Raw genomic sequence first — 18,959 nt, 5'->3', positions numbered from 1 at the left:
TAAATATAATATTATCTGACTTAACAATAAGTGAAAGCTGAACGAACGATGAGCAGAAAGTGAACATACGGTGAGTGCGAATAGACCGAAGCAGAGAGAGCACGTTTCAGGAACTGAATGCAATGCTAAACAAAACCCTTCATATCTACTTTGAATATAAGGATATTCTGCCCCTGACAAGGCAATTTCTTCAGACTCTGTGATGATTTAAGCAAAGGATGTCTCTGGCTTGTTCTAAAACTAAAATCACAGGAGGTAATGTTTTACAACTTACCTGTATGTCACAGTAAATACATGGTGTAAGGGAGATAACTCGAATTAAATACCTCTGACTCAAATCATCCACTTCAAAACGCAATTAATTTTTTTACTATCACAGTGTTTAGAGATCATGCTTATTGTGAATTATGCTATAATAATGGCTGTTTAATTAAAGATACAAAAAATCCTACCATTTACTTTAATTTGATATGAAGAGAGCATAAACTTTTCTTCATTTTGGGAGTTATTTCATACTGTACACAAAACTGCAGTCGCAATTAAACCAGAAATGTTCAAGTACAATTCAGGATTTAAAGTATTGGTCTGAAGCTAATGAAATTTCAATTGTACCTTTTACTTCAAATGATGATTAACTTTCAAGTGTCAGACATACTGTAACCAGATATTTGGTAATTTTTTACAGACACAATTGCTTTTGATGACTTTGCACACTGATGCAGTAAATCGGAGGATTTGTAGCATCCTTCTCTGACTAAAAATGTTGTTGTAAATACAAAGGTATATCTCATGTATAAAGACCAACATGACATTTTAAAAATAATTTATTATATATCAGTATGTTTACAACAGATGTTTTAAGCATTATCATGTTTTGCAGGTCTGTGATTTTCAGGTACATGTGTGTTGAACATCTATTTAACAATACTTCCTCTTACTATCAGCATTTTCTCCTCTGGTATGTATCAACCAAAAAAAATTCAAATTTCTATGACATAATGAACAATGCATATAGAGAGGATTTTTTTTTGTGAATACATGAGTACACTGGGAGATTGAATTCATACTCAAAGCAGAAAACTAGAATCGAACAATCATACCATGATTAAAAAGTTAATGAGAAGGAAGCTGCACACGTACATAAATGTGCATCGGTACAGAAAATTAATTGCTTGCTAATCTCATTAAGTTTGAGATTCTTTCAACAAAGAGGTACCAGCTGTAGAATCACCATGATCATGTATACAGCTCAAACATATCATAACTACATTGTACAATGATGTCAAACATACATGTCATTTATGGTAGAATAACTAACAAACAGTTAAACAGGCCATTTCTTCAGTAAAATCATGTTAAGCAATGGTAAACTTTTTTCAATCACATTTCCTTTTTTTGGAGAAATTTTCTGAAACTATATAAGGTAGATTTCGAGATTTTGTTCTGTAGGTTTCCTTATGTTATAAAAAAAACTCCTTGAAGCCGAACTTTGGATTGGTGATTTCCATGCACATTTCTTCCTTGCATGGCTATTGATCTAACTGATGAGACGCTATCACTGGATTGAACAGAAGATCACTTAATAATGTCCAGTTATTCTCCAGATACCTATTTCAAAACAAAATCATAAAACAATTTAGTTATTTCATTTGGTACATGTATGGTATTAGTATCTCTAAGTGTCAGCAGATGGACATCAGTTCTCTCATTACAGTACCAATATCAATTAAATCACTTTATTAATTAAACAAGCAATACAAATATAACATTTGATACTTAGGTATATCCAAACAAAGACATTTTTAATAGCAATATGAGCTATATTTTCAGGAATCTGGTTTTGTTTTGTAAAGACTTTTTATGATGACTATTCTCTGTGCAATTTAGTAACGCCTTTGACATAATACCATATATAACTACCAGTAGACTAAGACTAATAACTTTCATCAAAAGAAAGATAACCACACTATAAACCCTGGATAAGAAACAAACTTTGAATAAATACCGGGTAATCATAATGTGTAATTTTGCTTCTAAATAGTTAATTGGCATAAACTAAAACTTGTACCCTGTATAGCTTGAAATTGTCTTGAAAATTGATATGATAAAACTTCCAATATTTCCCAACAAAACCTCATAATTTTTGCCACCCCCCCCCCCTTTCCCACCAAATATATATATTTATTCTGACACCCAAATTCTTTTTGCAATCTATCACTGGCTTTGCAGACAAAATTAACTAAAATGAATGAAAGAACAAGGGACGTTATTGGCCAAAAAATGCCGTGTTTTAAAATCTAATGATACCTACCATTTTCAAAAGCCAAGAATAAACAAAACTCAATGGTATATGATTTATTCATATAACTCTAGTGTAAGTATGATACATTTTACGTTAAACACGGCGCCTTTTTAAAACGAAACGTCGACATTTTACGAAGCCTTTAACGCGGCGTTATAAACATGACGGACAGGCTTAACTTGATTTTAACACAACCAAACATTTCTCTTATTTTTTTTTTCTTCTATTTTTTTCTTGGTATTAATATTTATTTCCAAACTTTCCATTCCCTTTGTTTAGAATAAAAATTTCATATTAACTAACCCGACATAGTAAGGGAATCCGTACTGCTGAGAAATACTCGAAAGCCAGTAGAGGAAAATGAATATATACCAAGTATGATTCCCTCTATTTTATTACGAAAATGGATTGTACATTCATAGCTCTGTTGAAAATGACAGAACTGAAATATAAACGATCCAGTTCTTACTAGTTTATCGATCGGTCGAAACCTTCAGTAACCTAAGAAAAATCCCGGACTACACGAAATAATCATGGTGATGTCAGAATCAAATTCCAATAGGAGACGATTTGGCTGTTTTTTATACTTAACGTACTGATGTACGTAACAATAATTTTGTTAATTTTTCTGACTTTTTTCAACCAATTTATTAATTTGTTATTAGAAAGATGTAAATATAAACAATAAATTAGCGATCAATGCAGAGAAAAAGAACGCGGGTAATGTAATTTTTTTCTGCAATGTCGCCACTTTCATTTACCGCATGAATCACCATAGAAAGCATTTTATTGTTTAATACCTTACTTTTACTTTGTTAGTTTCTTGATTTTTTCTAATACACAAACAACTACATGTAATTTAAGACAATCTACGCGCGTAGATAGAACAATTTAGCAACTTTATAAATGCGGAAATTTCACAAAGAAAATCATTTACCAACCGGTACATTAATATACAAGAAAACTCATTAATTAAACAGATAAATAATATATTATAACTTCTAGCAAGTATTAAGAACGAGCACAGGTCAATGCACTTTCTTTTCAATCTAATTACGTGTGCTTTGTATAGATAAAACCTATAAACCTGGTCATAGATCGTATACAAACTTTTAGTCATTGTGTGGAGATCGTTGTTTAAACCGTGAGTCTAGAAGAAATAAAATTTATTCAAATAAGACATTAGTAGTTCAGTCACTGTTAGTATGCACAAACATACATTCAGAGAGAGAGAGAGAGAGAGAGAGAGAGAGAGAGAGAGAGAGAGTTTATTTCTGTTCAACGTATAGAATATATACAAATTAAACTTCACGCTGGCAGTGTAAGAATCATATCAAACATAACAAACAATGTAAGACTAAGTTATTGCTGATCATACTTCTATTATCTTCGGACTTGAAAAACAAAGGAACGACACGTTTTTGTTGTCGACTCACGGAAGGAGCATGTGATGCAGCTAACGGGCTGAGTATATATATATAGCACGTGGGCTCTGAAACTGCTTGGTTGAATTTCATCATAATATGCTATTGTGCATTATTTTATTGATTAAAGGATTTAATATATGACAACTAGATTAAATAAATAGCTTATATTAGTGATTTAAAATTAAATGTACGTAAAGTTGAGTCTATCACACATTCTCTCTCTCTCTCTCTCTCTCTCTCTCTCTCTCTCTCTCTCTCTCTCTCTCTCGTTTCTTGGAACAAGTGATGTAGCCTGTAAACAAAAGGTTTCTAAGTGGTTTGATGAAGATGAAGTCTAAAATTTTAGACAAGATCACGAAAGACACTTTATCTACCGATTCACTAATTCTGCGCGCTAAAAATATGAATATTTACATTTTTCAGTGTCTTTACCTGTGATAACACTACGTATCGATTATGTACTGTACAGTCCAATAAATTCAAATGACGTATAATTGGGGCGCAAGTGGGGTTTGATTATTTATATTCCAATAATTAATCGTACAATTGCTGAAAATTATATGAATATAAGTAATAAGATATCATTCTTTGAGTATTATGAGGTGATAATTTAGGTCGGGGCGTGATCAAATCCAATAAAGCCCGACGGGCTTTATGATAGATTTGATCACGCCCCGACCGAAATTATCACCTCATAACGTTTAAAGAATATTCAATATACCGGTGTATGAAACATGTGCATGTTTTATAGGGAAAATAATAGTTGCTAGTAAATATAAAAAAAATTTATAGAAAGAAAATATTGAAAAGTACGTTCTATGAACTTTGGGATTTAAAACTAAAGTAGCTGCAGGACTGTAGCGTAGCTCCCGATCTCAGATTGAGACAAAAAAATTAATTTGGGTCAAAGTTTAAAACACAGTGAAGTCTAAAGACAATTGTTGTCCTTTATGTAAATGGTGTGAATAAACAGTTGCTCTTGGGAGGTTGTAAGATGTCTTTAAAGCCTGACAGCATCAACAATTTTCAAGACTGTTGTCGAGAAACATGCATCCTCTAGAACTTTGTAAGCATTTGGTCGCATTTTACGCACTTACATCGTATGCTTAAACTATATATCTCCACGGCATATCAAAGAAATCAGTCCATGTAGTGTAAGAAAAATAACTTTGGTCTTCTCGATTTTTTACGGAGAGGGAGAAAATAATAAAATCATGAACCAAAGTTGAAATTAACTGCATTTATCGTTTTTATCGAGAAGGTATAATTGTTTTCATTAATATTTTAGATTTGATATCGCTGAATAGAGTAAAACCCGAGACATTTTTCCAAAAACTAGCAACGGCGGACTTTTTTTTGGGGGGGGGGGGGGGTAAAAATGGGATTAATCGGGTAACAGTCGGCAGTTCATCAGTCGTTGTCTTGAACGATGTCGTATTCATTTTTCGTCGGCCGACCAATTTTGTGTCCATCGGGCCAAGTTACAATTTTTTTTTCTGCGTCGGCGGCCGATTTCTTCAGTTAAACCAGTCGTTCAATACTAGTAGTCCATCGAGCAATTCTCAATCATCTTCCGACCTTCGGAAGACAGTTCTTATGTCTGTCGTCGCTCGGTCGATCGACAATTGGATTTTCTTAAATGTCGGCCGACTGACAATCGAGGGTCAACTGGTCTTTGGGGCGATTTTGACAAATCGGCTACGATCAACCGTATACGGATTAGGTTTAACATTTACCGGCTATCGGTTAATATATAAGCGGCGGTCAGGCGCGGAACCCTTTTCCTCGATAAATTGAAGCAATGCCCACGAAGTTACAGGTGAATATTCAGCAATTGCGAACTTGTCTATTTAATCAGCCGACCATCGGTACTAGTCGAAAGTAAGAAAAGATCACGGAAGACGAAGACAATATGACAATATGTCTAACGTCTGTTCTGGTTTTACGATTGGTTCACATATGACAGATCCAAATGGACTTAAACATAAACTGTTTACTTAAAGAGGAGATTATTAGTGCTTTGACCAATCCTTTCAATATGTCGGCGATTATTTTCTGTTATGATCTCAACAAAAATCCACTGTAAAAATTTTATATAATCGTTTACATCTAAATAGTGTGTGTGTTGTAATTTTCTATTTATTTATTTATCAATGTATTTATTTTTCGTTTGCAATTTCTATTTCTTTTTTCCTTTTGGCTTCTCTTACGTAGCCTATACAAAAAATTATTTTAGATTTTTATAAGATAAACTTTCACCGGTGAAAACCGCATGTTACGCCGAGTAACTGTCCGTGTCGGATCGCGTTGTGCAATTTTCTAATCCTTTTTGCTAAAATTCACATTGTTCACAGTTATTAACCGTCACCATTTTCAGTAAATGAATTTGTTATGATACAGAAAATAAGTATGTTAAATATAAAAGTGGTTAATGCATGTGAAAGGTTTTAATTTCAGCAAAGGTTATTCATATTTCTATATATTATAACGATTTTTGGAGATCATTCCATGTTCAGCGTACACTAGTGACGTCATAATGAAAAATGACGTCATTTTGGTGCCTGTAGAATTTAGCCAGTATCGAACTTAGTAAAATGCACCACATCAAAAAACAAAACTAAGACGTTGAAAATATGATAAATTTTGCGGCCAAATACGGCTAATAACGTCCCTTGTTCTTTGCCAAAAAATAAGACCAAAAACCAAACTCTAGAAAAAGTAAAAGCATGCATTAAAAAACCTTAGTACATGTAAACTGAAAGAAGAGCATTTATCAATTCGAGAACACAGAGCTGCAGTAAATGTGTAACGTTATGATTATTTATGTTATGTGAAACAGAAATGTCATATTTGAACCTAGAAAAGAAAATGTCATCAACTGTTTAATTTTACATTTATCTTAAAAATTAGGCAAAACTTCTACTATATGTAAACCTATGTACATTATGTCCAATGCCAATAAAAACTACAAACTTATTTTATCAAAACCAAAATTGAAATTACCTCTAGAGAAATATAACCACAAAAAAATCACTTTAGATTTTTGTCTCGGTATCAAAATGAAATATAAATTCGTACATGTAGCGGAAAAGTGAAACCGAGTACAAAGTAAATTAAAAAATAATCATCTTTGAGTCTGGTTTACCAAGATAGTTATATTACATGTATTGCAATATTTCAAGTTTTATTTATCATTATGAAAAACAAATTGAAACAGACAAATTTGAAAAGAACTTTTTAGGCTCTAGCATGTGGGCTATCTGGGAATAAAAATGACGATATAATTAAATGATACATGTACATGTATATGATTGAATGTTAATGAATTAATGTGCTGTCAGTATGTAAAGAAGATGTATTATAATATCACACAGAATTCTGTAATATGTGCTTTGTTATCACATGACTAACAACTACAAAAATTTTCTGATTATACATTGAAACTACTTGTCATAGTGCCTGCACAAAAATGATTTAAATCTTCCCCGGATCTTTGTTGCAGAGATAAATTAATGAATATGGAATATTAAAGATATTAATAAGATGTTAAAGATTTCATCACGATATGAACTTGTTCGGTATGTCATCAATTCTTCTGATAAGCCCTTCTAGTTTTACAGGATTTCATAAAAGGACCGACCAAGTTCATATCCTGGTGAACTTTTTATCATTACTGTTCAACACTCATAATCACGATTGAGAAACGCAAATCTTTCGAATCATTAACACTATATAACCATGTTTTTATGATTTAAGTTTGTTTACAGTATTAATGCAGTAATCATTGAAATGTCATTAAAAAGTTTGTAGAGAAATGAACGCTTTTGCTATTCTATAGGTTCATATAACAAAACATAAAATTTTTGCAAATATAAATATATAGAATATTAAAGTCTGTTGGTAAAATGAAGAAAATCACAGATAAATGAGGGGCTACAAGGGTTGTTTTTTTTCTGCATACACTATACAAAAATAATAGCAACTATAAAGAAACACCACAGCAGCCAATAGTATTGTGAATGATTTGTAAAAGAGCCCCAGTGTTATACGGAAGAATCTGACGATACACATACAGATGTGATAGATACCTTCATAAAGTTCTCTGTTTATTTCTGAAGTACAAAATATTTATCTAGATCAGTTTTAGAGAGTTTCCATTATTTAAGGCATTATCATTGGGCAATGTAAACATTGTCTTTTTTTTTTTTGGTTAATACTCTTTATTTTTTTGGTCAATACTCTCCTAAAAGAGAGTCATATGATTAAAATCAAGATCTAGACATTTCAAGTTTCATCAATTTACTAAGCATTCAGTGTACTTACATCTTTCCCTCTTTTTAGTTTCACCTCCAGTCTGCAAATGAAGGCAAACTAATTTCAATAAAATTTGTACAATTTTAAATAAGCAAAATGTTTACCTATTCAACACCATGCAAATGTTTACAAAATTCATGGTGACAAAACTGCATTCATAAGACAATCAAATAATAAAGTTAATTGTTTATCACTCTATTATTGATTTATTATTACCAATTTTATTTAAGACATATAAACAGGAAGGATATACATTTAACTCCTTTTAAAATCAAATCAAGGATTCTCAAAATGAACTGTCCCTGTCAACTGTTAATACACAAATAATCTAAAAAAGGTATTTTCTGTCGCCTTTGAAGAAGAAAAAAATTTAAAAAAACATATTTCAGGGACAAATGTTTTGCAGAGATTATAAATGATTGTACAAGATTTTTCTTAGAGATTAAATATGGCTGTACGAAAAACTCTGAAGAGGAGGTACCTGTGTTTGTTTTTGCTTTTATTTTTCTTGTGTCGTATGACCCCGCCCCCCTTGTGGAGCTTCCCTGAGTGGTTGTGGCTGGACTCGTTGCTGTCCGACTGTCCGTTGGTATGGGGGGTGTTGGCACTGTTTTGGTTGTTCTGGGAGTCGGGGCTTGAGGGGCAGTCCCTGTCTCCTGTGTAAATAAAACTCAATATTGATTCACTCCTTTCTCTTTTTTTCCACTGACTCTCTCTCTTTCAATTTTTATTGGACACAAAATGTAGTACTGTACTGAAACATTTAAACATTTCATTTTTCCCTTTCTCTTTATCCCCTGTTTCTTACCAAATCCTCTCTTTAATATCCAATATTGATTCATTTCTTTATTTCAATCTATTGCTTTTCCTCCTTCCCTCTCTCTTTCTATCCCTTAATTCTCTGTTGAGCATAATATCCAATATTGACTCACCTCTCTCTCTCTCCTCTCTCTCTCTCTCTCTCTCTCTCTCTCTCTCTCTCTCTCTCTCAAAAATGTAATTTACAATTTTAATAAAATACATACCATTAATTATAAAAAAAAGATTCAAATTTTATAATTGACTTTAACTAAATACCATATTTACTTACTGTTTTTGTCAAAAGTATCCACAATGCCACTGACCGCCTAAAATGATAGATATTTTGTTAGCAATGCTAGACACAATTTGTATACATACACAATGTTTTACAGTGCATGAATGAACATAAAAATCAATTTCAGTACATGTAATACATTGTAAATCTGCTTAACATTAATTTAAGACGAAAATTCCAATGTCAAACTATTGAAAAATTCTATGCTTCACATGCTGTCCTTTAAAGTAGTCCGAGTATCGCACTACGTCATAATACGGATTTTACAATGTTGGTTCGACTTTTACAAAGCGTTTTAGATACCCGATATTGATTTTGCTCTACATCGCTGTTGTGAACAATGCCAATAATAAGCAATTAAAACGGTAATATATGTATTCTATGAGAGATAGAAATGATTAATGTTGAGAAACTCGATTCTGTTAAAGTAAAATGAAAAACGAAGTTTCTAATTAACCAGGATCTCAGGTATGCTTATATTTTCTTTGTTTTGACCCCCCCCCCCCCAATTTTTCTTTTTCTTTTACTAAAACCGGTTTAAATTTAGAGACAGAAGCTATTTCGAATTTAATCAATCGTCAATTAATCAATGTTTAAATGATATCTAACATTGTTGACAGATCTAGACAGAAAACTGTTGCAAAATGTGATGTTTACGGATTTTTTCGTCAGGGACTACTTGGTTTAGAGCTTATAGCGTGAAAAGTAATCTGTCAACATATAATTTATTTTACCAAATCTTTTTTCTAAGATGTCAATCTACCAAACAAAATTACCAAACACTATACTAGCATTGCATTTTTTGTATTCTATTTTGATACATCAGGTCCATAAAGCGTATTTACTTACAAAAATTTGCGCAAAATTATTGATGAGATATGGCTTAAATAAATATTTATACTCTATTTTGTATGTTCAGTTCTAATTTTCCCAAAATTGTTAATTATTTTTAGGAAAAACGGACGTCTGGCAAATTTCATAATTGTCAATAATTTTCTCAAGAGGGTACACCCGTCTGAGAGGTGATAACAAACAAACTAGCATGTAAACATACATATTTTCTTTAGTATATGTATTGCTAGAATGTATATTTATCATTTAAAGCTAAGCTTTTAATGTTTGAGCCCATTTAGTGCCGAGTATAGGACTACCTTAAACAATATAATAGCAAATGATAAAATTGAGTTTATTGCAATTAATTCATTGATGGAAAAAAAGAGCAAGCTACTGTTGTCCATCCAAAAATCATAAAACTTAACAATTAACCATTACTACATCACATTTAGTTCTGTCTTTGAAAATTATTGACTTACTGCGGCCGATGTGACGGATGATTTGGAGAAGAGACGGTCAGCCTCCTTAAACTTCCTGTTCCGTTTGTCCGCCTTACTGTTTGTGGTCCTGGAAAACAGGCTAATGGTTGGGTGGGGATTAATAGGGGGATGATGTGAGACATGAAACGAATGAAAACACATGATCAAAAAGTCACAGAAAAACATAACTGATATTAAATTCGATGATATACAGTTGAACTTTGATATGTATAGAATATCATCAATATTTTAAAGTGAGTTGCTTGTTCAAACCACCGTTTCTTTACATTACATGTACATTTTAACTTCCATATGTGTTAGATCCTCTGATATCTCGTATTATTTTCCACAATTCCATCAAGTTTAAGATAATGATGTTTTCCTGATGATTTAGAGATGTAATACAGAGATGTAATACAGATGAACACATATTGATAAACATTATGATTTCCGTCTATGAAACATTCATAAAAAAGATGAGAATGAAAGATGAGAGTAAAATTGTCTTAATGCAAAGATTCAATTAATAAAATAAGCTTTCAAATGTAAATCATTAAGCATTCGTGTTGTCCTTCTATTCTTTTATTTCAACTGACTAAATACCTTATACATATTGACTAGAATTTTTCTTTATAAAACCTAAACAAGCCGTCATGATAGCTGTTCAATATCAATTAAAATTAGATTTTGTAGTTCAAAGCCTTATTAAGACTTTCCATCCGTCTTTTGTATATTATCTAATTTCATAAATAAAAAAAAAGATGAATGACAATTATTGCTGTCTGTCTGATCTTACTTTGTGTTGGCTAGGTATCTATCCCATCCTCTAATGATGTTCCCATAGAGTTGGGTGTCCTCTAAATAGCTTCCTTCAAAAGCATAAATCTGTCTTTCCAGATTGGCAAGGGTGTCCTAAACAAACAAACAAAAATTAAGATATGAGCAGTGATTATTCTATAATAACATATTGGACCACATTCTGAATCTGTAAAAATATCTAATCACACCAAAAACATTCTCAGACAATTAACTAAAGATGTCTTCACTTTGATTGTCTTGGAAATTTTTTAACCCTCAGAAGCCCCATAAAATGAAGTAATCTGGTTTGTGTATATGTTTCACTACACTGTGACTCTCAATATGCTTGCGAGAGATTTAAACATACAGTTGAACTTTGATATCAATCTCGAACACTGATATCTCGAATACAATGGATATGTCAAAGTGATTTGCAAGTCCCAACCACTTATTTTCTAAGTATTTTACCCTCGATATTTCGAATACTTGGATATCTCTTAAGTTTTTTTTAAAACAGTCCCGTCTAGTTCAGTTAACGTAGTTTGACAGTAGTTCATTTTGCGTGGTGACGTCAGGACGTGTGATGAATAGGAAATCTGGGGCAAGTAAAGTTATGACACCTGTAGTAAAATTTCTGATGATTTCTCGGTTCAAGTATTGAGTACTTCCACAGCATATTTTAGAAAATTAATCAGTCCAAAACCAGCACAATTTTCAGTGTGCTGTAAATTGCAACTTTTTGTATGTGTAGCTCTCCAGACTCCTGCATGTCAATAAAAAATTCTCTGCAGAGCTTCAGATCTGCTGCTATCATTCTGGATTCGGGATCAGTAAAAACAATATAGACCTAATGATATGAGCAGATGCGCATTGATCACTCTTAAAAGTTGTTGCATTTGATGTAAATTAATGCGGATCTATATCAAAAATTACCAAATCATTTTTTTTTTCATTTTTCATTTTTTGCACTTTAAATATAAATCCCATTTGGGCTATTATATCCCAAACAGGCTATTATATCCCATTTGGGCGATTGGTCCATGCCTATTATACACAGGTGTTTCAACCAAATGGCGGGATATGTCCTACTTGACAATACAAATGTTTGACCAGTTCCGAATAGGGTACAGATTTGGAGGTGCTGTAAATGTTCCTGGGTGTTATTTTCAGATTTGATTTTTGGCCGATATACACCACATCCCTGCTGATATAAATGCAACATTGCTGCATTTAATTTTTTTTAAATAAAATTTTATTCTAACTAATAACGCCATTTTACCAGTTGCGAATAAGCCGATAGGTTCCGAATAACATAACTGTTTCTATACATATGGAATGTAGATAGAAAAGTTTCAGCCCTAAAACTATTGATTAAACCTGTTGAATAACAGGTTTATATGCAAACATCTCAGTTATTGGTATTTTCTTAACAAGACAGTTTGATTTGCACGAAAGTGACAGACAAAATCACCGTAACAATAATTTAGCCTGGTTTCTAACATCTTGTCGGAATACAGTCACAGCCCCTCCACTTATCATTATTGTGGTACAATATGATTTATTTAAGACAGAGAAAGACATTTAATGAAATCCAGAAGTATTTGTTTTAATCAATCCCTTCAATAAATCCTAAAACAGAGGGAAACAAATTGGGTATTCGGAACTCGTAAAATGACGGCTCAAAAAATTCTGCTTCCACTTGCGTTTTTATTTTATTTTTTTCCTGTATGCTTTTGGGTATGTTAGAATACATTCTATTACTAAACCTACGTTTAATAAAAGAAATCTTGTTACAAGTGAAAATTAAAGGCACCGACAACGATTTTACGTGCATATTAGCGTTGCAATGACCTGGATTTATTACAAAGCGAAAGTAGGTCGACTAATCTAAGACCGATACCAAATACATATATGACCACAAAAAATGAAACTATAGCAGAATTAAAACAAGCATTAATACGTGTTTATATTAAAGGTATTGATTTTTTCCTCCATTTTTCATTTCATTAATTTTTTGCTATTTAACTTCTGAACTATTCGGAACTGGTCAAAATTCGGAACTGGTCAAACGACTGTAGTATGTCGACTATGAATTGAGCAGATATATTCAAGATAAATATTGAGTTAAAATTAATAACTATCCTGCCTTTAAAAAAATTTATTCATACAAATAAAACTATGTCAGGCACGTCAATGAAAAATTCATTTCACCCGCCATTTTTCACTCCGTCGTCAGCGTCACACGAACATATTTCCTGACAGAAATGACTAAGATCGTTGACAAAAGCCAAAAGTCGGGTACTTAAGTTTTGAAAATACTTAAAACATTGATAAATACCGCTATTTCGGTTCTTCTTCGCACTAATTCATTGAGTTCTTCTCTTGTGTTTACCATCGATGACTTCTGGGTGCTCATTTTCTCTCAATATGAGAGAAGAGATTTGATTGGTTAAATCATTTGGACATACTGAAGACTGAACCCGACCATATTACCGGTGGGGGGGGGTTAGGGTTCCAGACACGCCAGTAAAATAAGTAAGTATATACTACAAAGTTTCCTAAATTACATTTCCATAGAAGTAATTATTGTTTACAAATGATGTCAGGAAAATTACAAATTTCACAAAAAGAAAAACTGTCAATAAAAAAAAAATGGATCATAGGGGCAGAGACATTGTTATTTATGTCTCTGATAGGGGGAGGGAAGCCGGGGAGAATGTGTCGATTATCACTTCAATAAAGAAGAATGGAGAAAGATGAGCGAAGAATGGTTAATTAATTAGTAAGAAATGAAGATATTTCTTTGATAATTTTATCTTTTTCTCGATAATAAATCCTAGTTTTGATTAACTTAATTGTACCTAGGTCGACGGTCATACGTGTTTTAACGTCCACCACAACCATTTCTTAATATGCCGGGCTAAAACACATTTTACATGTACTTTTTGTGCATTCGAAACAGTAAAATTTAAGAATAACTTCCAGCTTAAAATAAATAAATGTCCAGCTTAAACTTAATTATATATTTTGCCCCACACAAAGCATTTCGGAAGGATAAATGTGGTGGTTTTTTCCCGCCGTCTCCATGCTTCATCGCGTAGAAAGAAAAAAAAAGTAAGCAGTTTTTTTTTACGTATTTAAATTCAGGGGAAGGTTGATATTATTAAAAATTGTTATCCTATGCTACAACATTTGCTATGCTTGATCATGAATAGTAATGATAATTTTTTAATTGATACAGCTGACAACACGGTTAAATTAAGATACTTGTCTTATATTCTATAATTACACTAGTGATTGATACCAAGAAATCATAATTATATGACTATCATATATATAAGAGCGTCAGAAGTCCTCGGATACAATTTATGACTTAGTTTAAAACTTAATTGTTATATATGTTAAAAAAAAAAAATACTAGATTCTACCGGGGTCATCTCAAAATATCAAAATGCACCAAATTTTGCTACACATTTGGAGTATTACAAAGGTAGGTTGGTCAAATGGATTCATTAAAAAAAACTAGGATAGATAGACCTGCAGAGGATAACATTATTATGTGTGTAAGATTTCAGAGGCGTGCAATTTTTACCTTTTCTTTTCTTTATTTAATTTCTCATAACGCACACCTACATAGCTTCATTTAATCCTAACGTGGCGTCGATCATACAATGTACATGTAATATCAATTTAGCACAATGACAACACTCATCGACCGAACAACTAAAAAATCGTTTAAAAAAATAAATCTACCCTGAAAAATCAAAATATTTAATTTGTATTTTGTTTATTTTGTTCAGTTTAATAAATGGTATTGAAAAAATCCCATAAAAAGTATTAATACACTGTATTTTGTTATAATGCACAAAACATGCGCAAAGAAAAATGTTAAGTCAGCCCAGCTCCTAACAAATATTCACTACATCTCAGATGATCACCTGACGTTATATATTTTTTTTATCATCAGGAAAATGTATACACTGTCACGTTGAGTGCCTGTGAGTTGAATGAAGATATTGTGGCAAGGTCCTCATGCAATTTAGGACAACAGAGTTCGTGAAACTGATTTCATGGACTAACTTAGACGTTTTCTAAGACTTTCCTGTACTTGCAATGCGATATAAAGTTTCGTGGAGACTACCGATGCCTGCAGGTTGACAACTTTAATATACTAACCTTATCATACAGTTCCTCCAATATATACCCCCCCCCCAAAAAAAAAAAAAAAAAAATAAATAAATAAAAAATACACAATTACACATCACAGTGAGATGGAATTTTCCTTTTTATTACAATTAAATGATTTGACCCCCCCTAAATATGAAGAGATAATAACACTGAAATACCTATACATCTTTTGAAAAATAAACATTAACACATTTAACAATGACGCATGCAAAAAATTATGATGATAAAAAAACCCCATAAATTTATAGAAAAATAGTATTGGTTACCGTAATTAATTGTATACACAATTACTTGCTATATACCTACGCTAATATAATTAAACGCTCTATACATTTACATGTATGAATATATTGCATAATGGCATATATGCATATTCATAATTCATTGACAATCTATACATGTACATAAACAGATAGTTTGGAAAATATGAATACTTCACGACATTCAAGTGAATTTCTTACGGAAACGAATACTATATATTATTTAGTAGTAATTATTTTTTGTTCAATATAGTTTCTCCTGTGCACCAATACAAAAATGAAAATATCGTCTTTGACGGCTAATCATGCGAAATTCATAGATTAAAAAAGATTATAAAATGCAACTATTCTTCAAAAAGAGCTTGAATAAGGTCGTAGTTTCCTTCGTCTCCCGACTCCGATTCTGAATGATAGCTGTTCATTTCTTCCGCTTCTTCTTCCGGTGGATCGACCCGTATTTGAATGACCCGGGTATAACCTTGAGTGATCCCGGGAGGGTGCGAGATCCTCGTGCATTTAGATCGCACGTTTTGTCTGCCCCTGTTAGCCTGAATAAATAAATGAACATTTTATAACTATTATATAAGAAAATTCAAACGAGTTTTAAAGATTTAATTACTTTATCAAATTAAGGGAGGCGCACTTTATATCATGATACATCATTATATGTCGTACATAATTAATTGTATGCATGTAATTCATAATGTAAATTCCGGAGGGATTGAATCAAACATTTGCTAAAGCAGAGTATATATAACAATATCAATGCAGTTATAAACATTTTATATGATTATATTTCCATAATTGCATATATGTACATGTGTATCACTATTTCAAAGAGATCGAATGATATAACTTAAAAATTGAAAGCACGTGTTCGAATCCACTTACAGTCACAAGATCGTACCACCGCATTTTCTCCTCCGTGAGTCCATTCTCTATCATATCCGTGGGTCGCACCTCGTCAGTCGGGGGTAGAGGAACGTTCCCCGCGTGCTGGGGCCCAATCACATTGAACCAAGGCTCCCTATCGAAGTCCCCGTGGTCCGTGGGGTTTTCATTTGGGTCGGGCATTGGTGTCGCCGAGGGCCTGTAATGGTTATCCGTATGATGAAATGAAATCAAACGTAGCATAAAAGACACATACTTATTTGTTGTATTTAATTAAAGGAAAACCAGTCGAAGTATCTGGATTTGAATTAAAAAGACGACACAATTACTTATGCATGTAGAATTTGAATATTTATAAAGTGGCACATTTGCGCATTTTGCAGTTTGATTAGTTCTGTCTATCGATCGATATCATTTTCATTCTTAGTCAGTTGGACCTGAAAATAGCGATTCGTTTTATTGAAAATTAAACATTCAAGTGCTTTTAATTATTTGATGACATATTTTAGAAAGGTGCTTTGCAATTGATTACATTTGAATCATTTTCAGTACTTTGATTGATATTAAATTATTATGTATTCGTACCTTAAAACTGCATGGGAATGTCTTTAGCACATGGACACCAATTAATAAATTGATATCAATTTAATTATGCTCTGTCCACTTTGATTTGAACTGGACTCGAATTAACATTCAGAAAGTTTTTTCTCCAATTCACAGAGAGATACATTGTTTGTGTACACTAAGAGCTTGATCTATAATTGCTAATGTTAAAGATGTTCATATTATACCTGTATTTGCTGAGGTTGGTCCTCCGACGCTGCATCTGACTGAGAGAAATGAGGGCGGGGAGGATGGGCTCCACACAGCCCAGCCACAGGGACACCGGCAGCTCGTCCACGATCGGCTCGTTCACGTCCATCTCCTGGGCCACCCTCAGAACCCCGGGGGTAGCGAACACGTCGTCCCACCTGGACCTACCGTAAGACCGGTACCGCATTCTTTTGTAGTGCCCCAGCTCCTCATTTAGGAACCCGCTACAGATGTTTAGCACCGGGTGTTCGTTTGAGCCCGGGACTAACAGACCCTCTGTTATAAGAGCATCCTCAAATGTTACAACGATTGGTGGGTGGTAGACATGAACATTTTGGCGGCTTTCCGAACGGAACCATTTTGATAAGAACTTGAAGCGGGATCGGCGCGCTGGTTGGTCTACCTCCTCTTTCTCCGGCCGGGTGTTCGAACCGCGGGGCCCGGTGAGGCAGCGGCCGGAGCAAAGCGCACCTTTACCGAATATCCCCATGCTAGGGGTTGTTCATGTTATAATGAACGCCCAGATCTAAAAGAAAAAAATAAACGTTATAAAATCGCATGGATAACCAGTTAATAGTGAAATTTCTCAATCTGTTATAACTATTCAGAATGTACTATATTTAGACTTAAATAGACCAAATTAGAATTTACATTCAAAACCGGCCGGGCCCTGGGAAAATAAAATAAAAAAATCAATGTTATCATCCGACCGAATGTTGCTGCGAAACTCATACACGAGTGTTATTGTCACTGAACAAATTGATTTCGTCTCAATCACTTTTATAAATACGTCGCTTGCAGGATTGATGATATCTACCATTTTCTGCACAATGTCATGTCATGCATGTACACGAAAAGTTTTGTATACTGTACATGTTCTTTCATTTTATTTTATGGACATACGTACATGACAATGATTATCACCAAGGTGGGACTGGTGCAACGTATAGACGATATTCACTTATTTAAGCACTGATTAATTATAATTCAATAATGCATGGTATTGACAATTTTGTAGATGGACATACAATATAAATTATGCTACAATCACATATATACACTATGGTCACGTGTACAAATAGACTGAGTTTATTTTTATTTGTTTATTTCATTTCATCCAGTTATGTTATTGCTTACACAAACGCCTTGAACAGTTGAATACTAGTATAACGATTTCAAAGATCTTAACTGAAATACTCACACATCTAAAGCCTTTTCTTTATATATTTGAAAATATCGACAATTTATTCAAATGTTATAAGTAATAAGAACCTACTTACCTATGCAACCATGATTGCAAAATCAACTTGTGACGTCTGAAGTATCTATGACGTAAATTTCTTATGACGTGATAGCCTTCGATTAAACAAAAAATTGTCAAATAAGAAATAATTATTCTTTTATCTTTATCTCAGAAGTCGTTTATGATTTTAAAAAATATATATTTATTTATCATAATTTCCCCCCCCTTCTCGTTGCTTTAATGTAACCCCCCCCCAATCCCTACATTTTCATTTTGAAATCCATCGGGATCGGTGTACGGAAAAGAAATTTTAC

The 18,959-nt window shown here is 32.9% G+C and overlaps 2 protein-coding genes across 5 annotated transcripts; both read right to left on the bottom strand.

The window, feature by feature from the left end:
• Nucleotides 1-806: 806 nt before the first annotated feature.
• On the bottom strand, nt 807-13,714 carry LOC105324310 (chromatin modification-related protein MEAF6). 4 transcript variants are annotated; one of them, XM_034476012.2, is made up of 8 exons: nt 13,589-13,714; nt 11,249-11,364; nt 10,453-10,552; nt 9,134-9,170; nt 8,525-8,699; nt 8,053-8,083; nt 7,818-7,841; nt 807-1,608 (listed from the first exon to the last, which is right to left on the bottom strand). In XM_034476012.2, exons 1-7 carry the CDS (start codon nt 13,664-13,666, stop codon nt 7,836-7,838), a joined length of 543 nt encoding a protein of 180 aa, XP_034331903.1. In that variant the 5' UTR covers nt 13,667-13,714; the 3' UTR covers nt 807-1,608; nt 7,818-7,835. The 4 variants fall into 4 exon arrangements, with proteins under 4 accessions (XP_034331903.1, XP_034331902.1, XP_034331904.1 ...); XM_034476011.2 differs by lacking the exon at nt 7,818-7,841; XM_034476013.2 differs by lacking the exon at nt 7,818-7,841 and having other exon boundaries at nt 10,453-10,540.
• Nucleotides 13,715-15,674: 1,960 nt separating this feature from the next.
• LOC105330660 (uncharacterized) lies at nt 15,675-18,759 on the bottom strand. Its single transcript, XM_011432515.4, has 4 exons — nt 18,683-18,759; nt 17,381-17,928; nt 16,590-16,788; nt 15,675-16,246 (listed from the first exon to the last, which is right to left on the bottom strand). The coding sequence occupies exons 2-4, from the start codon at nt 17,890-17,892 to the stop codon at nt 16,043-16,045; spliced, it is 915 nt and encodes a 304-aa protein (XP_011430817.4). The 5' UTR covers nt 17,893-17,928; nt 18,683-18,759; the 3' UTR covers nt 15,675-16,042.
• Between the last annotated feature and the right edge of the window lie 200 nt (nt 18,760-18,959).

This window comes from Magallana gigas, chromosome 9, assembly GCF_963853765.1.
Source record: "Magallana gigas chromosome 9, xbMagGiga1.1, whole genome shotgun sequence".
Lineage (NCBI taxonomy): Eukaryota > Metazoa > Mollusca > Bivalvia > Ostreida > Ostreidae > Magallana > Magallana gigas.
This window is presented reverse-complemented; position numbering and strand designations above follow the sequence as displayed.

Bases quoted from the DNA above. Each gene is read 5' to 3' on its own strand.
- LOC105330660 (XM_011432515.4), bottom strand. From the start codon at position 17,892: ATGGGGATATTCGGTAAAGGTGCGCTTTGCTCCGGCCGCTGCCTCACC. The intron at 16,789-17,380 runs GTATAATATGAA...TAACCATTACAG, and splicing joins ACCAACCTCAGCAAATACAG to GCCCTCGGCGACACCAATGC. The intron at 16,247-16,589 runs GTAAGTGGATTC...TTATTTATTCAG, and splicing joins GGTGGTACGATCTTGTGACT to GCTAACAGGGGCAGACAAAA.
- LOC105324310 (XM_034476011.2), bottom strand. From the start codon at position 13,666: ATGAGCACCCAGAAGTCATCGATGGTAAACACAAGAGAAGAACTCAAT. The intron at 8,700-9,133 runs GTAAGTAAATAT...TTATTTACACAG, and splicing joins GGATACTTTTGACAAAAACA to GAGACAGGGACTGCCCCTCA. The intron at 8,084-8,524 runs GTACCTCCTCTT...CTTCATTTGCAG, and splicing joins AAAAGCAAAAACAAACACAG to ACTGGAGGTGAAACTAAAAA.